Raw genomic sequence first — 20,618 nt, 5'->3', positions numbered from 1 at the left:
GACTTTCTCAATTTTTATTTGCACACATTTTCCAGTTAATTTATGTGAAAATTATGTGGGTCACAAATTGTCATTGAAAATGATTACATTTCATACAAAAGAAAAAAGCAATTTAAGATTAAAGAAGAATTCTTTTCTAAAGATTTTTTTTATTAAGCTGTTTCAAGTGAGATTAAAGTCAGGGAAATAACAAGCATATGTACTTATACGTCTTATATTCTCTGCTCTTTTCTGCACGAAATATCCACAAGCATTATTACCCAGGACTGATCTTCCCCCTCAGTTTCTGAAGGAGGTTGTGTCACAGAATCACAGTGTTTTAACAGTGTTGGATAATACTCAACATAATGTTTTCTCGGTGATACTTTGTGAAAGGAGTTTCATCTGTTTTTGTTTTGAAACGTGAACTGAAAACGGAGAATGATTTACTTTGATATTAGGTGCTTACATTTTATAAGAATATAAAATGTAATTTTTATCGTTATTGTCTGTAATACATGATAAACTATAAATTATAATAAAAGATAAGATATGTGGTTGGATACTCAAGTGCTATTGAAAATGTATAGAGATGTTTCAGAGTTCAGTGCAAAAAGAGGTCTATAGCCGGGCGTGGTGGCGCACGCTTGGAATCCCAGTGCTTGGGAGGCTGAGACAGGAGGGTGGAGGTTCATGGTCATCCTCAGCTATTTAGTGAGGCCCTCTGCAACTTAGACCCTGTTTCAAAATAAAGAACCTGTGATCCTCCTGTCTCAGCCTCCCAAGTACTGGGATTACAAGCATGTGCCACCATGCCCCGTTCACAGCCAGCCTCAGCTACTTAAGTGAGGCCCTCTGCAGCTTGGTGAGACTCTGCTTCAAAATAAAGAATAAAAAATAGGGTGGGGATTATAGCTCAGAAATAGAATGCCCCTGGATTCAATCCCTAGTACCTTGATATGTAGGTGCTCTAAGAATATAAAATCAGTTTTTAAAAAAAGTTCATATGAGCCGGGCGTGGTGGCGCACACTTGTGATCCCAGCATTCGGGAGGCTGAGACCTGGAGGATCGCGGTTCGCGGACAGCCTCAGCTACTTAGTGAGGCTCTCAGCAACTTAGTGAGACCCTGTTTCCAAACAAAAGTATAAAATAGGTCTGGGAGTATAGCCTGGAGGTAAGAAGGCCTCTGGGTTCCACCCCCAGAACCACCAAAAAAAAAAAAGCAACATACAGGTAGATAACAATTAAATATAAAAAAAACTTATTGAAAAAACACAGATCACTTAAATATAAGACATAGAAAACTCTTCTTTGGAAAATGCTGTTGGTTGTCGTACACTCCCTGTCAGGGAAGCAGCGAGGGAACGGACAATGCAGAGCCGTTCTGTTTGAATTGCTAACGTTTTTAAATAAATGTAATTTCTGTTGAACTCTTCTGGGTTTCACAAACATATTGAAGAATTATATATACCTTAGCAATTAGATTATTTTTCCTTCTCTGAGAGTGTGTGTTTATATTATTAAAACAATAGCTGTATAACCTTATAAAATGCCCCTCTAACGTGTAAATATTCAAGTGTTCTATGTGTATTATGATTATTTTGCTTATTGTAGTAAACATGAGTATTTTGTGAAACCGTTTTAAAATTTTTATCACTCTATAATTTGCCAAGGCACTCTGCCATTTGAAGCTACCAGAGTACAAATAAGCATGTGTGTTACTGGGAATTGAACCCAGGGCCTTGTGTATGCTGGGCATGTGCTCTACCAGTGAGCCACGGCGCTAGCCTTTTTTTATGTTATTTTGAGACAGACTCACACTAAACAGCCCAGACTGCCCTTTTCAAAATTGCCATCCTTCTGCTGAAGGAGGACTCTCCTCCTGAGTGAGGGGCTAGGATTATAGATGCGTGCCGCCACTCCCAGCAATATATGTAGTTATTGATGGTGGCAATTTTCTTAAAATATGTTTTTCAGCTGGGCTTGGTGGTGAAGGCCTATAATCCCAGTTCTTGGCAGGCTGAGACGGGATTGCAGGTTCAAGACCAGCCTCAGCAGCGTCATGAGAACATCAGCAGTGTAGTGAGACCATGCTTCAGAATAGAAAACAACTGTAAACTAACGAGTGAAAGTTACACGGGCTTATGATCGTTGACTTGATTTATATATATATACAACTTAGCAAGACGTTGTCTCAAAATAAAAAGGGCTGCGGATGTAGCTTAGAGGAGGGGCCATGCCAAGCTCAACCCCCAGTGCCACAAAAAAAGAAGGAAAAGGCGTTGCTCATACTAGAGACACTGTGTGCAGTTGGCCTCGGAAGTGACTCTGCCCGTCACTTGACTCTGTGTCCCTCGACGATGCCCCGAGCGCTGCAGCCTCAGGTAGCGCCACTTTACCCTCTTCCTGCGAGTTTGGCTTCTTCACACTGCACATATACGTGAGATGCTACAGTATGTGTCTTCTTTTCTTAGCTGGACTTCATGTATTGAGCCAGATGTGATGGCACACACATATAATCCCAGTACTTGGGAGGTTGAAACAGGAAGATTGTAGGTTCGAGGCCAGCCTCAGCAACTTAGGGAAACCATAAACAATTCAGCAAGGCCCTCTTTCAAAATAAAAAATAAAAATGGTTGGGAGTGTAGCTCAGTAGTAGATTGTACTTGGGTTTAGTCCTGTACCACCATTGAGTACCCCTAGGTTCAATCCTTTTTACCACCATTACCATTCTGCAATGTATATCATTACATGGTATACTCTAAATATATACCACATTTATTTGAAAAAAGAATGAATTGGGCCGGGGAATAACTCAGTGGTAGAGCACTTGCCTAACATGCGCAAGACCCTGGGTTCAGTCCCCAGCACCACACACCAAAATAGGAGGGCTGGCTGGACGCGGCACAGGCTTTGGACTCAGTGAGACTCTGTCAAAATAAAGAATAAAAAATATGGTAGAGGTAGAATGCCCCTGGTTTCCATCCAAAAAAAAAAAAGGTAAGGGCTTGTTTTGTTTAAATAAAGTAACAGCGATTCTCAGTCTTCTTCTGCCCCCTTGCAAAGCTGAGGTAAGGGATATAATTTAATACTGGCATAGTAAAAGGATAAAAATGGCTGAGTCCAGAAAGAAGCATTTGTGCATTGGAAATGGCCCGTTCTCCTGTTGATTTTTTTTTTTTTTTTTTTTTTTTTTTTTTGCGGGTCTGGGGATGGAACCCAGAGGCATTTGACCTCTGAGCTACACCCCCTGCCCAATTTTCTATTCTTTATTTTGAAACAGGGTCTCACTGAGTTGCAGAGGGCCTCGCTAAGTAGCTGAGGCTGTCCGCGAACCGCGTTCCTCCAGTCTCAGCCTCCCGAATGCTGGGATTACAAGCGTGCCCACCACGCCCAGCTCTCCTGTTGATTCTGAAGCTTGCATCCCACCACACCATGTATACCTTCCATGCATCCGTCATCAAGAATTCTTGAGGGTAATGAGACTACATATGGTAACTTCTTTTTACAGAAGGGTATTGTCTTTTCTCCAGTGTACTTTTTAAGGAATTTTTGTGACACTTCATTTGGAAAGCAGTTCTCACAGTTGATGATAAACCTTTTTAAAAAAAAAGAAAAAGAAAAACTGAGAGCCAGGGGTGGTGGTGCACACTTATAATCCCAGCACTCGGGAGGCTGAGACAGGAGGATCATGGTTCGCGGACAGCCTCAGCCACTTAGTGAGGCCCTTTGCAACTCTGTGCGACCCTGTTTCAAAATAAAGAATAAAAAATGGGGCTGCGGGTGTAACTCGGAGATAGAATGTCCCTGGGTTCCATCCCCAATACTGAAGACAAAAAAAAGAATGGTCCCTTTGAGGCTACCCAAGAGCCAGCTGTATGCTGCAGAGGCATAGAGAAGTTCGTGATCTTGTTTAGAAAGTCTTCAGTTTTCTGTGTGTGAGGGATGAAAAGCTCTAGTGGTTGTGAAAGACAAAAATTGTCTTTTCATGTCTTTTGTACCTTGAGTAGGAGGGTGGTTCTATGATTCTTTGTTGATGGTATTGTTCATTTTCTTCCCATGAACAAACAGTCACGTCATTCTGTAGGGAGCATCCTCCAGTGCCTCACAGTGACCGCCTTGCCATCCCATCCCGTGCTTCCCTCTGCAGGTGAAGGTCGCTATCCTTAAATACATAGAAACTCTGGCCAAACAGATGGATCCAGGAGATTTTGTAAATTCCAGCGAAACTCGCCTAGCAGTGTCTCGGGTCATCACTTGGACAACAGAGCCCAAAAGTCCTGATGTTCGCAAGGTAGGTTTTAATAGAAGGTTTAGGAGGTACATTGGAAAAGCAAGTCCGCGATTTTGGATTGCTAGTGAAGGAAACTAATGTTTTGTGATGTAACTTTGTAGAAAAGTCAACAAAACTAACAAACCTTGAGCTAGCTTGACCAAGAGAAAAAAATTTACAGGATCCATGGGCACATTTTCAAGTAAGAGAGTCATACAAGCCACAGGTGGTGGCCCACAAGCATTACAACAAGGGATTCTCCTTACAAAGAGGAGGAGAAGCCAGGTGTGGTCGCGTGCCTTTGTAATCCCAGAACTCGGGAAGCTAAGACCGGGAGGATTGCAAGTTCCAGGGCAGCCTTCACAAGTAGCGAGACTCATCAACCTAGAGAGACACTGTTTCAAAGTAAAAATAAGCCGGGTGTGGTGGCGCACGCTTGTAATCCCCGCGCTTGGGAGGCAGAGACAGGAGGATCGCGCAGGTTCGAAGCCGGCCACGCGCACTGGCTTAGGAGACCCTGTTTCCAAATAAAAATGTAAAAATAGGTCTGGGAGTGTAGCTCGGAGGTAGAAGGGCTTCCAGGAACCCCAGTACCACCAAAAAAAAAAAAAAGTAAAAATAAAAAAAATAGGGCTGAGAGCCAGGCGTGGTGGCGCACACTTGTAATCCCCACGCTTGGGAGGCTGAAACAGGAGGATCGCACAAGTTCGAAGCCAGCCTCAGCTACTTGGTGAGGCTCTCAGCAACTTGTGAAACCCTGTTTCCAAATAAAATATAAAATGGGTCTGGGAGTATAGCCCAGAAGTAGAAAGCCTCTGGGTTCCACCCCCAGTACCACCAAAAAAAAAAAAAAAATAGTGCTGAGAGTATAGCTCAGAGGTAGAATGCCTCTGAGTTCAATTCCCAGTGCCCAAAGAACAAAGAGTGAGAGTTATGGAAGCTTTTATTGCTGGGAGGGTGAGGCTGTAACCCCAGCACCTGGGAGGCTGACATAGGGTCACAAGTTGGAAGCCAGTCCTAACAGCTTAGCGAAGCACTCAGAAAGACTGTTTCCAATTAAAACATAAAGTAGGGCCAGGGTATGGCTTGAAAGCAGAAAACACCTGGGTTCAATTGCCAGCATCTCCAAGAGAAAAATTTGTATGTGTAAATTAAGTTATACGTATATATTACTTTGATTTAAAGTCATGGAAAATTATATTAAATATAAAATGTATCTAAGTAAGACAAACATGACAGAATATTAAAAAGCAGAAGAAATCAAGGACTTGATTAAAAATATATGAATGCTATAACAGTGTAAATCATCTGGTTTTAGTATAGACATAGACAAATTGATCAGTTGAACAAAAAGAAGGGTCCAGAGACTTTGGATTTATATAAGATTGGTTCATGGTTTATAATATGGGTTTTTCTTAGAATCATGAGGAGAAGGTATCCTCCTTGGTAAATGATTTGAGAACAGTTGAGCTGTCTGTCCATAGGGAAGAGATAAAACTTACACTCTAAATCAAAATACACTCTAGATGTAGTAAAGTATGTTTTAATAACCATTAGATTATTCATACAAATTAATTTGAAGTCTCAGCAGGGCATGGTGGCACACACCTGTAACCCCAGTACTTAGGAGGCTGAGATGGGAGAATTGCAGGTTTTAGGACAGCCTCGGCAAGTAGTGGGACTCTCAGCACCCTAGCAAGACTGGTTCATATTTTTAAAAAAAGTCTGGGAGCCACTGGGCGTGGTGGCGCACACTTGTAATCCCAGCATTCGGGAGGCTGAGACAGGAGGATCACGGTTCATGACCAGCCTCAGCCACTTAGTGAGGCCCTTTGCAACTCAGTGAGACCCTGTTTCAAAATAAAGAATAAAAAATAGGGCTGAGGCTGGGGTGTAGGTCGGAGGTCGAATGCCTTTAGGTTCCATCCCCAGTATCACAAAAAAAAAAAAGTACACATTTGAGTTGTTCTCTCCTTTCAGTTGAGTTTCTGTATAATTTAATTTCAGCATTTGTCTTTTAACACCCAGTTGATTATTTTAATATGCTTTTATTGGTACATTATAGTCTGATACCATAATGCAAATCATGTTGACATACATGTACCAGTTGATTACGTTAGAAGAAGGAATTTGTGAGTTTTTGTTTACTTACTTGAGTAACCTTTATTTTGTTCCCATTCCACAAAACACTAGACATTTTTCTGCAGATTATAGACGCGTTAGGTAGGTGCTTCAGAGAATATAGCCATCCTTCTACTTGTAATCATTTAATAGGAAAACTGCAGTAGTATTCATATATTGAGAGTAACCCTGGGAGGTGTCTGGTTAACTTTTGCCATTGTTAGGTTTGTTAAACTTTTTAAATTCTCTTCTGAACCTCAATAAATAAATGGTAGATCAAACCTGTTTTATCAGCTGGGCCTGGTGGCACATGCTTGTAATCCCAGGACTCAGGAGGCTGAGACAGGAGGATTGCGAGTTTGAGGCCAGCCTCAGCAAGACTCGCATCAACCTAGTGAGACCCTGTTTCCAAATAAGAAATAAAATCAGGTTGGGGGTGGAGCGCAAAGGTAAAATATCTCTGGGTTCAATCCCCAGTACCACCAAAAAAAATTCTGTTTTATCTTTCCTGAAGCTAGTGGTGTAGCTCAGTGCTTGCCTGGCATGTGGAAAGTCCTGGGTTCCATCCCCAGCACTGCAGAAAATACATATGTGTACATAGACGTGTATATTTTTTAATTAGGTTCTCTTTTGTTTTGGTTTTAGTACTAGAGATTGAACCCAGGGTTTGCAAGGCAAGCACTCTACCTGAGCTAAACTCCAGCCCTCTCATTTCAAAAACACAAGGATGAGAGCAGATAAGAGCATCTTTCTTTTCCCCAGGAAAATGCCACGGCTCGTGCTGCTGGTTAGAGACTTGGCAGGAAGAAAGATCACCTTTGTGTCACGAATGCACTCATTCACCCTCTGTGCGCCTTTGTCTTCCAGGCAGCACAGTCTGTGCTGATTTCTTTGTTTGAACTCAACACCCCAGAGTTTACAATGCTACTAGGAGCTTTACCAAAAACTTTTCAAGATGGTGCTACCAAACTTCTTCACAATCACCTTCGAAACACCGGCAATGGGACCCAGGTATTTCTCGCTTTTCTTGGCTCTTAGATAATATGACATGGCTTTAATAATAATGAACTTCTTTTATGTGAGATAAACTTGATCCTACTCTATGATTTTTTTTCACCTGAACTTAGCATTTTTTTGAGCAAATTTATATATTGTCTTGGAAACAATAGAGTTCCTAAGCCTACCATGTTTATATTTTAATTTGGGTACATTAGGGTATTGGTGAACAGTGGCCAGGTCACCAATAAGAAAAGCCAAATGTGCAGAACATGGGTGAGGACGCTGGCTTCAGGAGCCATGAAACCATTAGAATATGCTCTTCAGATGAACCAATCTTAGGTATTAGCAGGGATTACTTATTCCAGGGTTAACAAGTAAGGTTCAGAGAGAGTATCGCTTAATGATTACAGGCTTTTTAGTTCATATATGCTTAGATACACAGGATTTCGTTTGAAGATAAAAGGTCTGAACCTGGGGGTGGTGACAAACGCCTGTAATCGTGGTACTTTGGAGACTGAGACAGGAGGATCGCAGGTTCGAGGCTGCCTTAGTGAGACCCTGTTTCAAAATAAAAAATAAAAGGTTCTGGTGTGTAACTCAGGTAGGATGCCCCTGAGTGCCACAGAAAAGGGGGGAAGGTCTGATTGCTTGAGAGATGTATCTGTGTATAAATAAAATGTATATAGTATGCCTAACTCAACTTTTAAAAAGAGAGAGCTTTGATAACAGGGAGAATGCAGATGCTCTTGATTGCAGGCTTAAGGTGATGTGAAGGTTAAAAGTAATCTGATGGCTTCTTATGAGTCAAAGCCTCATAATCCTTCTTTTTAAAGGATTGTTTCACTGTACCTTACGAGAGAGGCAGAATCATAGTGTGGCCGTATTTTACTCCCGTGGTGTGTCTTTGTCAAAATCAGGCAGACTCAAGCGGAATTTTAAAAAATGGTTGAGGTAGGTCTTTGGTTCAGAGCAGGAGTCTAATTAAATTTTTTAGTTCAGAGCCAGACGTGGTGGCACACACTTATAATCCCAGTGCTTGGGAGGCTGAGACAGGAGGATCGCAGATTTGCAGCCAGCCTCAGCTACTTAGTGAGGCCCTCTGCAACTTAGTGAGACCCTGTTTTAAAATAAAGAATAGGGCTGGGGGTATAACTCAGAGGTAGAATGCCCCTAGGTTCGATCTCCAGTATCACCAAAAAAAAATTAGTTTAAGATCCTGTTGAATCTTGAGGTAAAGATGTTGATAATTTTTGAGAGACAGGAATAGGTAGAGGGTTAAATTTCTGAATAGGGAGAAATTTTTTATCATCAGAAATCAGCTATAAGTACATGAAGATTTACATATTGGCCTATAGACGTGGCTCCTCTGTATGGGCCTATCTCATGATCATGTGGCTTCCTTGAGAGCCTTTGACTTGAAATTTCCTGTCATATGTTAATATTGGTTTGACTCCCTCATCAGAGTTCCATGGGGAGCCCTTTGACAAGACCTACACCACGCTCACCTGCCAACTGGTCCAGTCCTCTTACTTCTCCTACCAATACATCACAGAGCACTTTACCTCCAAGGTAACAAAAGGAGCATTTCCCGTTGTGTTTTGTATTTGCAAATTTCCATTCCTAGAAAAGCAGATGTTAATATAATCCCAGTCGATTTTCACTTGATTTGAAAGGTCTTTAAAATAGTAAAAACAGCCGGGCGTGGTGGTGCACGCTTGTAATCCCCGCGCTTGGGAGGCGGAGACAGGAGGATCGTGCTGGTTCGGCTCTTAAGCTTTGCTGGCTTAAGAGACCGTGTTTCCAAATTTAAAAAAAAAAAAAAATTATATATATATAAAATAGGTCTGGGAGTGTGGCCCGGAGATAGAAGGGCTTCCAGGAACCCCAGTACCGCCAAAAATAAATAAATAAAAATAAATAAATAAAATAGTTTTTACAGAGCTGAGTGCAGTGACACACACCTGTAATATATCTACTGGATAGTCTGACGGAGAAGGATCACAAGTTCAAGGCCAGCCTCAGCAACTTAGCAAAACTGAAAATAAAAATAAAAAAGTTTGGGGTATGTAGCCCAGTGGTAAAGGGCCCTGGGTATAATCCCCAGGGCCACAAAAATATAAAAAGTTAAAAAAAAAAAAAGAGGTCATACAATTTTAAGTTTTTTTAAAAGCTAACCCTCTAACTGGTAATATATTGAATGGGAAAAAAAAAACTTGGTACAGCTTTTGTTAAATAGCATGGTTATATTTACCAGAAATTCTATGTAAACCCAGTGAATTGTAAACTGTCTTTCATTTGTATTATATTACTCAGTCTAAATGGTGAAGTCATTAAAATGATGGGTATTTAGATCGAATATTGACCACCTCTAAAAGTAGAGGGGATGAGGAAATTAAGCCTATAAACAAAGAAAAACTAGTAGGGAAGGGTTAAATAGGGATTTAGCACAGTGCAGAGCATTGCCTGACATGCACAGGCCCTAGGATCACCCTGGAGGGAGGGGGAATATTCAAAACATAATGGCATTGAATGTCTGCGGGGAAACTGACTGAGAGATTGGTCCTTAATACAAAAGATGAGATTTGTAATTTTTATTGTCCTGTGCAGTTCACACATGGGCTGTATTTAATATTAAATTTTTAATTCATTAGTAGACTCAATACTTTTTCTCTTTTCCTAGCCTTTTAAGAAATACTTTGCACCGTATTTCGTGTTTATAGTTATCAACTTGGTTATTGTTTTCACCATATACCATAGCTTGCTTTATCAAATTACTTGCTAAAATTATAGGCTACCAAAAGAAAAGAAAAATATATTGCCAACGTATTGTCCAGCCTGTGTCTTAGTTGTACAAATATGATAATTTTTGATGACTAAATTCCAGCCTCAATTTTGGGATTTGATTATAGAACTGATGTCATTGACACTTAGGTTCAGTATTAAAATTCTCTAGCTTCTTAAAAATTTATGTGAATATATTCATTTCCTCTTCCGATACTACCATTATTATAAATTAGTCACAGGACTGGTAAACTTTCTATAAAGGTCCATAAGCTAAGTAATTAAGGCTTTTTAAGCCATGTGGCCTTTGTGGCCACTACCGGACTCTGTGGTTGAAAACGTCATAGTCGGCACCTAAATAAATAAGCAAGGCTGTGTTCCATAAAGTCTCATTTTATGTACACTGAAGTTTGGATTTTACAGAATTTTATGTCCTAAAATATCCTTTTTACTTTTTTAACCACTTGAAAATGTAAAAATCATTCTTAGCTGGCAAGCCACTCATAGTTTACTGAGCCCTTGTTAATCAGGACAGCTTTGAAATCAGAAAGCCGAATTAGTTGCTATGAGCTGGACAATCTACAGTCGTCACAAGCAGTCCGTGGTTGGGGCACTTGAACCATTCGTAGCTGCCAGGTTTTATTTTGCTAATTATGCTTGGGCGATATGCATTCTCTAACCCAGTCTTATAAATATCTACATAATCTCCTCATGTGTGTTTGTATTCTAACACTATAGAGAAATAAAAATTAGTGTTATCTTTTTCATAGTGCATTTGATTATGACACAGAAAATATGAACTCTGAAGATATTTATAGCTCTCTTAGAGGTGTCACTGAAGCAATCCAAAATTTCAGCTTCCGTAGTCAAGAAGACATGAATGAGCCACTGAAGAGGGAGTCCAAGAAAGATGATGGCGATTCCGTGAGTATCTGCCTGTCCCTGCTGCAGACCTGCCCGTGCGGCGGCACGCGCACCTCCCATCTCCCTCCCTCTGGCTCTCTGGCGTTGTCAGGTGTGATTTTCTAGGGGCCAGTCCCCTACAAGTGCCACATGCTTGGTGTTAGATTTACAAGACAGAGTTGATGCTCTCGAGTTCCTTTTGTTTATGGGGGGGGGCTGTTGCTAGGGATGGAGCCCAGGGGCATTCTACCTCTGAGCCACACCCCCAGCCCTTTTTGTATTTTTTACTTTGAAACAGAGTCTCGCCAAGTTGCTGACTCTGGCCTTGAACCTGCGATCCTTCTATCTCAGCCTCCCAAGTGCTAGTAGGATTATAGGCATGCGCCACTCTGCACAGCTTCGAGTTTCTTTTAGGTGTTGACACAGAGCTGATTACTATGGAGCTTTAGTTTAGGGTGTACCTTGGAGAAAAGTGAATCTATTTTATTTTAGACTGTGTGGTCGGGGAAGAGATCTCTCAGGATATTATATTTGCATTCAGACTAAAAGAAAGCCACACACAATGTACAGGAAAATTCCATGAAAGAATCAGCATGTGCAAAGACAGACAGGACCAAGATTGTTTAATTGAGGACTGAAGAAAGTGTAGTTGGAGTATTACCAAAGAAAGAGGGACTGGACATGGGCGAAATGAATGAGATAAAATGAGTTTAAAGTGACTCCAATTACAGTGTTATGACCTGTCTTTCTGACATAAGTAAATAGTATCACTCAATTGATTGCCTCTCCCATTGGACAAACGTAGTTGCTTCTTACTTTGCTGCTCCCCCCCCCCGTGGTACTGGGGCCTGAACCCAGAGGCATTCTGCACCCTTAGGCTTTTTTGTTTTGAAGCGAGGTCTTGCTAGGTGGCTGAGCGTCACGCAGCGCTGCCGAGGCCGCCCTCACCCTAGCGGTCCTCCTGTCTCGGCCTCCCGAGTAGGATTGCAGGCATGCGCCACCACAGCCAGCTTCTTACGCCACCCTCCGCTTCCTATGCTCTGTTGACTTGCCACCACTGTATAATTTCCTACCTTGATAACAGAACCTGGCCGCTTTTAGTCGTGGGTTACTAATGAAGTCCTCTCCTCTCAAAGCGCGTGGAGACGCTACTGCTGGTCACACCCTCTCTTACTTAGTGGAGCCGTTGACAACCTCGACACTCCTTGGAGTACCCATAGTTTGCTCTCACTGCTGTGATTTTTTTATATCTTTACTATAAGCTTTGTCGCTTTGATATAAATTTTAAATCATTATGTAGATTCTCATTCATTTTTTTTTCCAAGTGACTATTGCCACCTTTCTTAAGTAGCCTTTTAAACAGTAGGGGAAACATCTTTTAGAATGTTGAAGAGACGCTTGAAAATGAGTTAACTTGTTGGTTTGTTTCCTGTCAACAGATGGTTGGCGGTCCTGGTATGTCAGACCCTAGAGCAGGAGGTGATGCTACTGACGCAAGCCAGACGGCTCTTGATAATAAAACCTCGCTGCTCCATTCCATGCCTGCCCACTCCTCTCCGCGCTCCCGAGACTATAATCCATATAACTACTCAGACGGCATCAGTCCCTTCAACAAGTCTGCCCTCAAGGAAGCCATGTTTGACGATGATGCTGACCAGTTTCCTGATGGTATGTTCCGGGTCACACTATTCTCATGTGGCTTTTAGAGGCCTCTTAAATCATTTGTTTTTTGTGGTACTGGGGATTGAGCCCCGGGGCATTCTATCTGAGCTATACCCCCCTATTTTATTTTTATTTAGAAAGAAGCTCTCACTAGCCTGATGAGAGTCTCACTACTTGCTGAGGCTGTCCTCGAACCTGCCATCCTCCTGTCTCAGCCTCCCAAGCACTAGGATTGCAGGCGTGTGCCACCACACCTGGCTGCTATTTGTTCTTTTGTTGTAACTTCCTGTGAGGATTGTTGGAATGGACATGTTCTCTCTCCTCACCTTGAGCTCATTTCTGGCAGTTTGATAGTGTTCTTCTCCAGAATGAGAAACCTGGCGGCCATCTTTAGATCACCCTCACAGTCAAGAAGGCCACAATGTCCTCCCAGAATCAACTCCAGTCAGTTGTCACTTATAAATATACTTTATTCCTAGACAGTTTATCCAGTCATCATTTTTGACAGCAGAATGACAAGATCTTTTGAGGAAATACCCATTCTTCATAATGACTCTTTAAGTGTAGAGTTTTAAACAGACTCTAACTAATAGGATATATTCAAGGACTGAGGATAAGAAAAGCTATCATTTAAGTGAAGTCTGGTTAAATGAGCGTAGGTCTAAATTCTAACACATTGTTGACCCATCTAAATCTTAGTTTTTACCTCTAAAAGATACTGGTGATTGTACCGTGTGACCTTCTGATCATAATATTCCACTAGGTACAGATAAGATGTATACAAATTGCTAATAAAGTATGAAATACTATAAATATTTTATTCTTTTTTTTTTTTTTTTTTTGGTGATGGTAATGGGGTTACTGGAAACCCTTCTACCTCCAAAACAGGGTCTCTTCAAAGCGCAGGGATTACAAGCATGCACCACCATGCCCAGCAGTATTTTTATTCTTAATGATAGGGAATTATATTTTTTCGCCCATAAATTACATAATTCTTTTTTTAAGATTTCGGTAATAAGAATAGTTTCCTTCCAGTTCAGGCTTGGTGCTTTTATCATAAAAAAGGTTGTTAGCCAAGTGTAGTGGTGCATGCTCATAATCCCAGTACTTGGTAGGCTGAGACAGGAAGGTTTCAGGTTCAAGGCCAGCCTCAGAAATTTATCAAAACTGTTTCAAAATGAAAAATAAAAGGCTTGAGAGTATAGCTTAGACATAGAATGCCCTTGGACTCAATCCTCAATACAAACAAACAAAAATAGGGCTGGGATAGGGCTCAAAGGTAGAGCTCCTTTTGTTCATTCCTAGTACCACAAAAAAAAAAAAAGAAGTTGAATTTTGTGTGTGGTGCTAGGGATTGTACCCGGGGCTTTCTGTCTCCAAGCTATCCCCCAGCCGATGTTTTTACTTTGAAGCCGGGCTTCTCTAAGTTGCAGAGGGCCTCACTCAGTAGCTGACAGTCTCCGTCTGCTTCTGAGGCCGTCCTCAACCCCAAGATCTTCCTACCTCAGGCTCCCGAATACTGGCATTGCAGGCTTTATTTTTTGTTGGTGGTGGTCCTGGGGGCAGAACCCAGGGGCTTTCTACCTCCGGGCTATATTCCCAGACCTATCTTATATTTTATTTGGAAACAGGGTCTCACTGAGTAGCTGAGGCTGGCTTCGAACCTGCGCGATCCTCCTGTCTCAGCCTCCCAAGCACAGGGATTACGAGTGTGCACTACCGCGCCCAGCTACAGGCATATTTTGAGACAGGATCTTGTTCAGTTGCTGAGGCTGGCCTTAAACCTGTGATCCTCCTGTCTCAGCCTCTCAATAGTGAACTGTTTACTTCTGTCTCATTTGCTTTTTCCTTTGTAGTTACCATGGGGTCTGCATTTAACACTCTAAGGTCTGGTGTTCTTATTGTAGCACTGTGGATTGAACCCCAGGGCATTCTACCTCCAGCTACACTCCAGCCCCATTTTTATTTTGAAACAGAGTCTTGCTAAGTAGATGAGAGTCTCACCGCGTGCTGAGACTGTCCTTGAGCCTGCAGTATTCAAGCCTCCTTTCTCAGCCTCCCAAGGACTGCAGTTACAGGTACGCACCACCACGTGTGGCCGCATCCTAAAGTTTTATACTGTAGTTTGAATTTATACCAGGTTTGCCTCAGTAATGCGCAGAAACTCTACCTTTCCATCTCCAGCCCACCCCTCTCAATTTTTGGTGTGACAAAATTGCATCTTTATGTGGTTGAACCCCGCAAAACACAAACTAATTAGTCTTTAGGACGTTGGTCTCTTAAGCCAGACATGGTAGGGCATGGCTAGAATTCCAGCTCCTTGGGGACTGCAGCAGGGGTAGCACGAGGTCAAGGCCAGACTGGGCAGCATAGGGGTTTTGAAATACACGCTGTAAAAAGCAGAAAAGGGCTGGGGTATATCTGAGCTATAGAACATGTGTGAGACCCTGGGTTCAGTGCCCACTGCAGGAAAGGAATTATAAAACACTGTTAAAATAATGCTAGGTTAGCCGGATGCGGTGGTGGCGCACGCTTGTCATCCCCGCGCTTGGGAGGCGGAGACAGGAGGATCGTGCAGGTTCCAAGCCAGCCGCGCGCACTGGCTTAGGAGACCCTGTTTCCAAATAAAAATGTAAAAATAGGTCTGGGAGTGTAGCCCGGAGGTAGAAGGGCTTCCAGGAACCCCAGTACCACCAAAAATTAAAAAAATTAAAAAAAAATGCTAGGTTAATATAAATGCCTGTGTATTTACCTTCATTGAGATCTTTATTTGTTCATATGGTTCCAGGTTACTGTGTAGTGTCTTCACAGTTCTCCCTCACTTGTGAAAGAACTTATGTAGGATTTTTGGTTAACAGGTTTTTTGTTTTTGTTTTTGTTTTTGTTTTTTTTCCTTTCAGCACTTTTGTTTTGTTTTGTTTTTGCGGGTCTGGGGATGGAACCCAGGGGCATTTGACCTTCGAGCTACACCCCCTGCCGTATTTTTTATTCTTTATTTTGAAACTGGGTCTCACTGAGTTGCAGGGGGGGCCTCACTAAGTAGCTGAGGCTGTCTGCGAACCGCGATCCTCTGGTCTCAGCCTCCCGAGTGCTGGGATCACAAGCGTGCCCACCACGCCCGGCTCTTTTCAGCACTTTGAATGTATCAAGCTACTACTGATTTCCAAAATTTCAGATGAGCTATCTGTTGATAATTTTTTTAATAAATTTTTATTGGTGCTTTGTAGTCATACATCTCAATGGGATAAAAAAAAAAATTTGTGGAGATATACATGCACACATCACCCAATCAGCCCCTACCCAATCTCTAACCCTTCCCACCACCTCCCTCCTACCCATGCTTGGCTTCCTGATTGAGTTTGATATGTTTAAGTACATCATGTGCTTTCAGAGTTTCCCGTATCCTCCCTCCCATCCCCTCAGATATGTCACTTTAATTGCTCCTCTCTAGGGTCCCTTCTTCATCTAGAGTTCCTCCTGTTTCCCATTTCTCCCTAATATTTTGCATATTAAGAAAACCATCTGATTTCTTATTTTTTATGTGACATTTCACTGTAAATGTCATAATTTTGTTCTTCCTTATGGCTGGGCAAAATTCCATTGCATACATATCCCATAGTTTTGAAATCCACTCATCCATCGAAGGACATCTTGGTTGAATCCACAGTTTGGCAATGATGAACTACGCAGCTGTGAACATGGTTGTTCGTGCATTAGTTTGGTATTTTGGTTTTCATTCTTTTTGGTAGATACCCAGAGGTGGTATTGCTGGATCACATGGTCAGTTCATTTTCCTTCTTCTGAGAATCTTCTATACTGTTCTCCAAAGTGGTTGCACCAACATGCAATTCCATCAACAATGTATTAGAGCTTCTATTTCTCCACACTTATTCCCACTTACTGAAAACCTGAAAGCCAGAAGGTGAGTAACTTTGACAGGGTGATCCATTCACAAACAATTTTTTTTTTTTTTTAATAGAGGTCACTTGGATCTGGAAATCTGCTGAGAGATAGGTGAGGCAGCAGCAGCTTCTAGTGCTTCCTGGGCACACAGTTGAAGAAACCCGCTGGCCCTTTGCTGTGGAGCAGGCCCCAGTTCCAGGCCTGCCGTGCAATAGGCTCCAGGCCCGGCCTCGCCCACTGCAGGCTCCAGGCCCTGTTGATAATTTTTTATACATTGTAGTTCTGTATCATAGTGAGACTCAAAGTGATGCATCTGTAGGAGCACGCAGCACTTAGTGTCCTTCTCTCCATTTCTCACCACTCTCCCTCCCTCCCTTCTTCCTCATACATGTTAGTGATACCTTCATATATGGACAGAACATTACTTGCACTGTTCTCCTCCTCAAGGGATCTTTTTTCCCCAACCTTCCTTCCTTCCCCAACCCCCTTCCTTTATTCTGCTGGTTTCTCTCCTCATTTAACTGAAGTTTCTTTTTTCCCCCCCTCTTTTTGCTTTAGCTGAAATGACAAGTCACTTCTCTCTTGCTGCTGCAAGCCTCTCTCTTTGTCTTTGGCTTTTGCAAGTTCGATTGTAACATATCTTGACATGAATCTCTGAGTTTGTCTTATTTGGAGACTCTTTAGCTCTTTAGCTGTTTAGATTCATCTTTTATGAGGAGTGGGGGTTTCAGCCATTACACCATCGCAGGTCTTAGCTCTGGCCCCACAGTGCACTGGGCTCTCCGGGGTCTTGCGTGTCCTCTGGGCTATATTCACTTCAGTCTTCCCCTCCCCCTCAGACTCAATAATTCTGTTGTCCTGTTCTCAAGTTTGCAGAATCTTCCTTTTCCCTGCAGGAATAGCCTTTTAAGTAATTCTTCTAGTGAATGTTGTATTTCAGTGACTACAATCTTCAGCTCAACTCCTGACTGTGAAACTTAAAATAGATTAAGCATTTGTTCTGCCTTTTTTGAGGGGGAATCTGGGGCTGGAACCCAGGGGCATTCAACCTCCGAGCTACACCCCCTGCCCTATTTTTCATTCTTTATTTTGAAACAGAGTCTCACTAAGCTGCAGAGGGCCTCACTAAGTAGCTGAGGCTGTCCTCGAACTGTTTCAGCCTCCCAAATGCTGGAATTACAAGTGTGCACCACCACGCCTGGCCATTTTTAACTCTTAATATAATAATTCAGCAACAATCATTGTGCAAAATAATTACTTAAAAGGTCGATGGGCATGCAAGGCATGGTGGTGCACTTGTAATCCCAGCATGTGGGAGGCTGAGACAGGAGGATCACAGCTCGCAGACAGCCTCAGCTACTTAGTGAGGCCCTTTGCAACTCAGTGAGACCCTGTTTTCAAAATAAAGAAAAAAAAAATAGGGCTGGGGCTATACCTCGAAGATAGAATGCCCTTAGGTTTCATCCCCAGTTTAAAAAAAAAAGTCAATGGGTCCAGCTATACCACTCCTGGGTATATTTCCAAAGGGACTGAAATCAAAATATTATAGTAGCCGGGCGTGATAGCGTACACTTGTAATCCCCGCGCTTGGGAGGCAGAGACAGGAGGATCGCGCAGATTCGAAGCCAGCCGCGCTGCCTTAAGAGACCCTGTTTTCAAATAAAAATATAAAAATAGGTCTGGGAGTGTAGACCGGAGGTAGAAGGGTTTCCAGGAACCCCAATACCACCAAAATAAATAAATAAAATATTATAGTAAAGCCAGGCGTGGTGGCGCACACTTGTAATCACCATGCTTGGGAGGCTGAGACAGGAAGATCACACGGGTTTGAAGCAGCCTCAGCTACTTAGTGAGGCTTTCAGCAACTTAGTGAGACCCTGTTTCCAAATAAAATATTTAAAAAAAAGGTCTGGGAGTATAGCCCGGAGGTAGAAAGCCTCTGGGTTCCACCCCCAGTACCACCAAAAAAAAAAAAAAAATATATATATATATATATATATATATATATATAATAGTAATATTTACATGTCCATGTTTATAGCAGCACAACTCATAATAACCAAATTATGAAACCAACCTAGGTACCCATCAACAGATGAATGGATTACAAAATTATGGAATATAATGGAATTATATACACGCAATGGAATTCTACTCAGCAATCAAGAAGTACAAAATTGTGTCATTTTCAGGAAAAATGGATCGACCCAGAGAACATTATGTCAAATGATATTAGCCAATCACAGGAAGTTAAGGGTCATGATTTCACTTAGTGAGACCTACTACTTAATGAGCCCCTGCTTCAAAATAAAAAATAAAATAGGACTGTAGTGTAGCTCAGAGGTAAAATGCCCATGGGTTCCATTCTGGTACCACCAAGAAGAAGAAGAGACTGCAGGTGCAGCTCAGAGGTTGTGCCCCCTTGGTTCCATCTCCAGTTCCACCAAAAAAAGAAATCGTGCAATCAGGTTGTCACCACTGAAACCCAGTCTCATTACTGACATCACTAAAGTGATGTCAGTAAAGTCCCTGGACATTGACAGCCTGCCAGCCTGACCATGTGGATGTACGTGCTGACGTATATACGGAGGGAAAGACATATTTGGGATTTACTAGAAGTACTTTAAAGGGGGCGGGGTGGACAGAGGTGAGGTAAGAATAGAAAAATCTTGGTGATTGTTAAACCTGGGTGATGAGTGTATCAGAGTTCATTATAGACTGCTCTCCTGTGTGTGTGTTTATTATAAGGAGTTTTTAAATAACAGTGTTTGGAGGATGACAAAATTGAAGACAATAATTTAATGCCTTTTTTGTGTTTTACCACATTTGTTATTTTTTGGTTATGTTTTTGCTTCATGATATTATAAAGTCATATGCCTGTGAGAATCAGCCTATAAATTGCAAAATTAATACTATATTCCTTTGACAGATCTTTCCCTGGACCATTCTGACCTGGTTGCAGAGTTATTAAAGGAGCTATCCAACCATAATGAACGTGTAGAAGAAAGAAAAATCGCCCTCTATGAACTCATGAAGTTAACACAGGAAGAATCTTTCAGTGTTTGGGACGAACACTTCAAGACAGTATTGCTCTTACTGCTTGAAACCCTTGGGGATAAAGAGGTAAGTGGCAGAATATGTCAGCCTGTCTCTCTGCCCTCTCTTCGATTGCCTACTATCCAGAACTACACAAGTTCAGAAATGGGGAAGATGTAAGTATTCTTCTATTCTCTGTATGAAGTTTGTACTCTAAAGTACTTTTTCTTCTAAACTAAATAGTTCAACAGTAAAAATGAAAGGTTACAGGCTGAATTGTTATCAAAAAAGTACAGGTTTTTTAACTTGCAGATTTAAACTTGTTCAGAAATAAAACTTTCTTCTTTAGAATGTTTCTTGATTTCTTATAAATTTAAAGTGAGATATGAGTTTTCAACTAGAGATATTAAAATTGATGTAATATACCTCATGTAGTTGTCTACAGTTTATATTTCACTAACATTAAGATGCTTAAGTTATAGGAATTTAAAAAGTTAAAGATTGTCTACAACACAAATACTAAAAACATTAAAATGTTTCTTCTTAGCCCACAATCAGGGCTTTGGCACTAAAGGTTTTAAGAGAAATCCTAAGGCACCAACCAGCAAGATTTAAAAACTATGCAGAACTGACAGTCATGAAAACCTTGGAAGCTCATAAGGACCCTCATAAGGAGGTGAGTCACCTGACCGCTGCTCTCCTGCTCACTGGGGGCCACGTAGACACTGAGGAAAGGAACCTGCTGGTCACTTCCCTGCCGAGTGCTTTACCTTCATCATCAGAATGATACTTGATGGGATACCAGCATTGCAAAACAAAACAGAGACAGGCAAGCGCGCGTGTGTGCGTGTGTGTGTGTGTGTGCGCGCGTGTGTGTGTGTGTGTGTGTGTGTGTGTGTGTGTGTGTGTGTGTGTGTTGCTATTAGTGGTGGTGGTGATACCGGGGATTAAGCCCGGGAG

The 20,618-nt window shown here is 41.8% G+C and overlaps 1 protein-coding gene across 30 annotated transcripts in view; it reads left to right on the top strand.

The window, feature by feature from the left end:
- CLASP2 (cytoplasmic linker associated protein 2) overlaps positions 1-20,618 on the top strand; it is a gene marked incomplete at both ends in the record, with an annotated part of 157,017 nt that overhangs the window by 129,446 nt on the left and 6,953 nt on the right. For all 30 annotated transcript variants that reach the window (XM_080715624.1, XM_080715620.1, XM_080715645.1 and 27 more), the window contains 7 exons: positions 4,131-4,274; positions 7,242-7,385; positions 8,836-8,942; positions 10,925-11,078; positions 12,497-12,725; positions 19,552-19,745; positions 20,206-20,334. In XM_080715624.1, the coding sequence (XP_080571750.1) occupies positions 4,131-4,274; positions 7,242-7,385; positions 8,836-8,942; positions 10,925-11,078; positions 12,497-12,725; positions 19,552-19,745; positions 20,206-20,334 (1,101 nt within the window). The remainder of the gene's footprint in view (positions 1-4,130; positions 4,275-7,241; positions 7,386-8,835; positions 8,943-10,924; positions 11,079-12,496; positions 12,726-19,551; positions 19,746-20,205; positions 20,335-20,618) is intronic.

This window comes from Muscardinus avellanarius (genome assembly GCF_963383645.1).
Source record: "Muscardinus avellanarius genome assembly, chromosome: 18".
Lineage (NCBI taxonomy): Eukaryota > Metazoa > Chordata > Mammalia > Rodentia > Gliridae > Muscardinus > Muscardinus avellanarius.
This window is presented reverse-complemented; position numbering and strand designations above follow the sequence as displayed.